Source organism: Aphanomyces astaci (genome assembly GCF_000520075.1).
Source record: "Aphanomyces astaci strain APO3 unplaced genomic scaffold supercont1.13, whole genome shotgun sequence".
NCBI lineage: Eukaryota > Oomycota > Saprolegniomycetes > Saprolegniales > Verrucalvaceae > Aphanomyces > Aphanomyces astaci.
The window spans coordinates 669,978-676,799 of NW_009798276.1; the positions used below are offsets into that span (position 1 = coordinate 669,978).

The 6,822-nt window shown below is 46.0% G+C and overlaps 2 protein-coding genes across 2 annotated transcripts; both read left to right on the forward strand.

Annotated features, from left to right (window-relative positions):
* Positions 1–2,817: 2,817 nt before the first annotated feature.
* Positions 2,818–3,306, forward strand: H257_06683 (hypothetical protein; the record flags this gene model as incomplete). Its single annotated transcript, XM_009831996.1, has 1 exon — positions 2,818–3,306. One exon carries the CDS (start codon positions 2,818–2,820, stop codon positions 3,304–3,306), a length of 489 nt encoding a protein of 162 aa, XP_009830298.1.
* Positions 3,307–5,952: 2,646 nt separating this feature from the next.
* Positions 5,953–6,300, forward strand: H257_06684 (hypothetical protein; the record flags this gene model as incomplete). The annotated part of the gene is made up of 1 exon (XM_009831997.1): positions 5,953–6,300. The coding sequence occupies one exon, from the start codon at positions 5,953–5,955 to the stop codon at positions 6,298–6,300; it is 348 nt and encodes a 115-aa protein (XP_009830299.1).
* Positions 6,301–6,822: the final 522 nt, after the last annotated feature.

Genomic DNA, 6,822 nt, shown 5'->3' on the forward strand with positions numbered 1-6,822 from the left:
TATTCAAGACCTCATTCCAGGAACTCCCCCAGCCCCTATTCAAGACCTCATTCCAGGAACTCCCCCAGCCCCTATTCAAGACCTCATTCCAGGAACTCCCCCAGCCCCTATTCAAGACCATATTCCAGAAGGCTGCGGGATTTTGTGAAAGTAGAGCTGAAGTGGAAACTCGGAACTCCATAACTACTATACTATATACCTAGTATATACTAGTCGTGCTTCATGAAATTTGACAAGTACATTTTTAAATGAATGTACTAAAAAATAACGTGGCAGTTATTGTGAATTCGGGAAATCGCGACGACCGGTTTCGCCTGGGCAAAACTCGCAAAACGTAATATATTTTGAATGCAACTTTGGGCAGGTCTTGATTTAAAATGAATATAAAATGTTTTCGATTCCAATTTTTTCAACGAATATGTAATCAGATTCATGACGAATATGTAATCAGATTCATGAACTTCGTGTTGGTTCGCGTGAAATCACACCTCGGACATTGAAGTTTCGTCAGCCTTCAACCTAAAAAAACCCAACCTATGTCTCCTTGAATTTCATAGCGCTTTGGCTCATACTAGTACTAGTATAACAGAGCGCAACGTTGAGACAACGCTCCGAGTTTGTTGAATATTTTTGGCAGTTAACCAAATGTAAACAGGTGTTTACATTTTGTAAACTGACACGATTGATGATTAATTGAGTTTGGATGAACTTTCGTGGCCAATTTTAACTCTATCTTGTCAAGATGGGGCACTCTGGCCATTGTCGCCAAGGTTCGGTTATTTACGGATAATATCCGGTCATCCGGAATTATCCGGTGTCAGGACTGTTTCTGCCCAATCATACGTCAGCCAAGCAGTCCGTTAATGATCACTTTTAGTTTTGTCATCGACCACACAAGTGTTCTTCGTCGTCGTTCCTCCTCAGCGCTACCCCCTGCATCGTCCCTCTTTAAATTTGTATGTGAGACCAGGATATTTCAGATTCCATTCCGACAGTTTTCGTCGGAATGTGTCGGAAACGACAAAATTCAGCTAGCCTTACCCCTAAATGACTTTGATTGGTCAAAATGGTAAAGGATAAGATAATACTAGACCTACAATATGATAAGTAGAAATAGATAATAGAGACTATTCATTGGCCAAAATTAGTGCATACAAATACTAAGTGAGATCGGAATATTGATCATATTCATCGATAGGACTCCGTACCACTGTACTACAAAAGAGAAGAAACAAAATAACTAATGATAAATTAAAGCAAATATTTATTAAAATTAAAGAAATATTTATAGTGGTGTCAATTGTACTGGCTGTAGTCATTTTGAGAAATGGATTCAATGCAGCCGCTACCACACTTCGCGTGACTGGAGAGAATACTTCGACGACTCGTCGAACGTACCACGAGCCATGTGCTCAGCATGCCGCGACAAGACGTGCAAGTCCCCACGGACGTCGGATGGGGCGCCCATGGCGACCTACAATGTGGGATCCATTGGTGACTTCGAGGAGGATTCAATTTGGCTCGTTCCTGGTCATATTGGTACGCAGATCTTCGGCGTTTCGCATGAATCCACAGAGCAACACGTTCATACCGTCGAATGTGTGTTGTGTTGCTTTAGGGACAAACATGCTTACACGATGGTATTGTATTAACATGGCGCAGGTTGATGATAAATGGAAAGCTGACCGGCAGCAACAAGAGCGGGAGACTATCAAGCTTCCGTTGCTCTCAGCGACAGAAACGTCAGCAGCAGTCGCAAGCAAGACACCACTCCCAGTCTATAGACATCAACCCAGAGAAGCGCCGACATCGTGGTGGCGTAAATGCATTCGATTGTGGAGGTAGTATATTTGGTACTAGTTTGCTCGTTAGTTTAACTGGGTCTAACGAAGTGTATTACTAGGCCACGAATTTAGCATCAGTGTCCGACGAGATTTGAAAAAAAAAACATCAGCTCTCGGCAGCCGAAAAGTACTTGGTTGTAAAATGCCATGAACACTTTATGAAGCTTAAGGCTACAACTACGGGTTCACAAGCACCCGTGTGACAGAGGGTGGCTGAATGCCTGCGCTTTTCAACGAACACCATCAACCGAATCATAACGGAGTGGCGGCGCGACAAAGACCCATCCTTTGGAGAAGGAAAATCGAAAGTCGAGAGACCCGATAGGGGGCATCGTCCGCGCTCGATCGCAGAAACCTACTCGGGCGAGATACGTGAGTTTATACTCAACGCCAACACAAACTGCGTACCCGTAACTGCAATGGCCATCTGCAACTACCTTGACGAAAAACACGACTTGCCCGTTGCCGTCCGTACCATGAGGCGGGTCCTCCGGCGCCTTGGCTACTGCTATCTTAAGGGCCGCAGCCGATGCTACCTAGCAGAGTCAACTGCCAACGTGGCTTTCAGGGCAATGTACCTTCGCAAGAAGTTGTCCAACCGGACATTCAGTGGTTCGCTTGTTGTACCCGAAGTGTTCTTGGACGAGTCCTACTGCAATCTCAACCATGCCCCGCCGAAAACTTGGGTGGATGAGACGAGAGAACGTCGTACCCGCAGTGGAAAAGGCCGCCGCATCTGCATCATTGGCGCCGGTGTGATCCTCTCAAGCCCTGGACACGCGGTCTCCGTGGCGAGTGGGTGCCGAGCTCTCTGAAGCTTTGGCCATCGGATCAAAAACCTAAGCGCAAACATGACGAAGATCACGAAGTCGTCGATAATTACCACGGCAACTTCAACAGCGTGTTGTTCGAGCAGTGGTTCGAGGGTCTTTGCCAAACCCTCCGCGAGAAGTACGGCCCCTGTCATATTCACATGGATGGCGCAAAGTACCACAAGCGCAATACGGTGTACGTACCGACGCAGCAGAAGCGAAAAGCGGACATCCAGGAGTGGCTTCGCGACAAAGGCATCGCGTTTGATGCACGCATGGTGAAGGCCGAGTTGTTGGAGCTGGTCGCGCGCAACCGGGGTAAGCCGGCCTATGCGGCGCAGTTGATCGCTTCAAAGTACGGCCACACTCTGTACTTCACGCCGCCTTACCATCCTGAGCTCCAGCCGATCGAGCTCGTGTGGGGGATGGTGAAGAACCGCGTGGCCCTGTGTCCATCGAAGAACGTTGCTGAGCTCGAGGAACGTCTATGGTCGTTGTTTGGTGAGGTGAAAAGTCATCATTGGGTGTCGTCCTACCGCAAAGCGCAGGCCTACGAGGATAGATACGAGGCACTTGATGAAGACGTTGTATTAGTCTCAAGCGGTGGTGAAGAGGATAGCAACGACGGGTCCTCCATTGGCAGTGATTAAAACGTTGTTTAACCTGATGCGTTTTTTAATAAAACCTTGCATTTTACCTAAACTTCATCTAAGCCTGGTTAGTTTTGTCCAATCAATTGTCCTAACAGTAAATATAACCCTATACTCCAACTGGAGATGTTTTTCATTTGCCGTTTTTGAACGGTGTATTTTTATTCCTTACCATACTGAAAGCGACTTGTTGGCGATTTAGTCGCATCAGAAATTGTTTGACGTTTTTTTATATCATCATTTCGTAGAAATTGGACATCTCCTTGAAGAGTTATGAGGTCTGAACTGGTGACCGATCCCAATCGGCCTCGACAATAGTTTGACGAGTTTCTTATTTTTACTAGGGCTGCTTTCTGTGTATTCATCGACGAAATGTGCATTCGTGCGCCTATTTCACGAAATACTTCACCCCGGTGTGGATTCTCAATCCCACGATGTCCCCCTGTCTCTCGTCCAGTGCATACAAGAACGGACAACATCACTCACACCTTCGTTAATCTGGGACAGCATGCTGCGCGACGAGTCCATTCAGAATTCAACTATACCATCAAATTCATCCAATAGGATATCAATGGCGCAAGGTATGTAAAATGTCGATTAACATGATCGACCAGTGATGGGCCGATTTTTTTCTTTTTTCTTTCGTGAATTCCTCGTCAAGTATTTATCCTAAGGCGATGCGGTGGACCTCGCCTGAAAGAGCTCGTCAAGATCTGTCACATACACCTAAACACAATGTATTTAGACAGTTCACGATGACGTAAATAAATTTCGCAAGTTGCAAAATTTACATTGATGACCAGTGATGTGCCGAATTTTATACTTGAAGTATGGATTAGGGTTGTGTAAGAAACAGGCGAGCAGACTGGAATTTATAAAATGATAAAGGTATATTATATTTGAACAGGAATAAGATATTGAGGAACTGTACTGCACATTCTCACTTATTCGGACACTAAACCGTACCACGTGGCAATGTTCAGCAGGTGGGTCAAATACCCACATGTAGGGATCGGTGCCTCGACAGCACACATGAAATCCTGTCAAGAGGGACGGGGAAAGAACCAAACGAGATGAGCGGTACAGTATGTAGGATGTACTAGTAGATGAGCGAGGATAACGTAGGCGAGCGGTGGAATAGTGCCGAACGAAAACCAGCCAACAAGTACATCCTATCCCTGTGTTTATCGACCTCGTCAAAGCGGTCATGTTTGTACTGTACGTCGGCACGACGCACACTACAGTGTACTAGTACCGTACAGCAAATGGGGATGGTGCAAGATCACAAACTGCACGCATTACACCTACTACAGTACAGTACTGTACACAGGGTTGTTGATATGCGTAAACATTGGGAGGCGTGCACTACAGTACTGGTAGGTGCTCCAGAAGTGCTGCAACAACAAACACAGCGGTAGTTCTGCTTACTTGTACCGGTATTGCCCGAAGGATTTTCAGGGAAATTGTATTGGAAAATTCGTGTGGATAATTACTCTACCTAATGGGTTTTGGATAGGACTGTGAACGGCTGCTCTCAGGGTGTCGTCAGTTTACGGCGTCGAGGCGGGATTTGGATGTCAATTCAAACTCAAAAACCTTTTACATATAATAATTTTTCCCACCATAAACTTTTACAAGATTATTGGCATGAGAGGCTCTGTTTTGTCCAATAATACAGCTCGAACGATTTAATTGGATGAAATAAATCGGCACATCACTGAACATTCGGCACATCACTGGTCTGTCACGTTATTTATTTATCCTTCTACTAGCATGTATATTGTGTCCTCAGCAAGTGCAACATGGATCCTGATCCCTACATGTTGGCGTCACTCTACTTGCGTGGACACGAGAACAGCCATTTCAAAAGTTGCGCAGCCCGCCGGAGTACGTTTTGTCGAGAACTTGTACTTTGTCCTTCCCGATCTCGTTGACATCATCGCCGGTTCGGTGCATACCATCAACGAGTGTGTTGTGGATTCCACTCACAAGACGACGCGGTCGAGCTTTGAAATGTTTGTCATGATCGTGTCGTTTCGGGGAGAAGGGTATCCTATTTCATACTTCTTCCTGAAAGAGAATGGTGGGTACTCTAGCTCAACTAGTTACTACTAGTACCACTACGTCACCTAGGGGGACTAGTTGTGTCAGCCTAATTCATTGGTTTTGAAATTCTGTGAATTGATAGACACGTCAGAAGTACGCGTTCCGTACGTCCTGTCCTGGTTTCCTTGCTCTGCGCGATATAGCTGGCCTGGATCCTTACTTTATTCACATGGATAAAGACAGTGCACTAATTGGTGCTGCATCATCAGCGTGGCCCGACGCGAAGATTTCGGCAGCGTTACATGCGGCAACAAGAGCTGCCTAGTGTAGCTAGGTAGGTCAGAACTAGTAGGGTTGTATTAAATTTATATTTATTTTGGTACAAGCCTTCGAGTACGTTGACTGGGTTGGCTCAGTACAGTACCGCCTTTCCGTGCGTTGAAGCCATGCAAGGTCAAAGTAATCCAAAGTTCTCAAGTGTTCGTCAACGTCCAGGAATGGTTCATTGATAAAAACCTCAATACAGTAAGTTAATTGTAGTTGCTTAGAATATGTGTGTAATGTGTACATTAGCTGCACACACCCAAGCTCAAAGTGCGAATGTACACCCCGCTGTTCTGGGTGTTTCCTACGTCGAAGTTGGTGTATCAAGAAATCGAAGCCACGAAAGCGGCCAACGGGCAACTCGGACCAACACGTGAGGATTATGGAGCAACGCCAACTGCAATCTCGGAGGATATTTCTACCATCCGGGATGCCCGCGACAAGGCACACCTCAAACGCAACGGGGCTGCACGAATTGCCGAATGCGCCAGCTGGATCACTGTGCATGCTCGAGACATCCAGTGGAACCCCAAGAAGCTTGACCGCATGACGCAGTTGATGGAGCCAGTAGAAACATATCGAAAAGACAGCATTCGAAGCGTCAACAAACGAAACGCGAGTTGACGAACACAGAGAGCAATGCAAATACGATGTTCTATGCCCCAAGCATATAAAAATACATGTATTCTGTGTTTTAACTTATTGTATACTTCCTTTGTTCCGGAATACTTGAGTGAACTTGTTGCTGAAACCGTAATTTAGCCTAGACTAAGCAAAATACCTCCCAAATAGGCTCAATCGAAAGCCAATCACACGCACTACACGGTGGTATTTTCAGGACAATTTTATGAGCAGTAAAGCGGGAGGACCAGGACGACAAACTTTTGTTCTGAGCCAGTCAAAACTAAAAAACAGCACAGCGCATTCTGTTCTTGTCCGTTTGGCCTCAAATCGCGCGCATTCGACTCAGCTGGCAGCGTAGATATTCTAGCACCCTTCAGAACTACTGTAAGCAAATCTACCGAATTTTCTGATGCAGAGGGTGCCGACCGGTCGTGAGCTCACCGACGACCAAAGGTTGGCGGTGTACCACCGCCTTCTCCAACTCAAGACAAACGGACGTGTGAGTCAAGGACAGATGAAGCT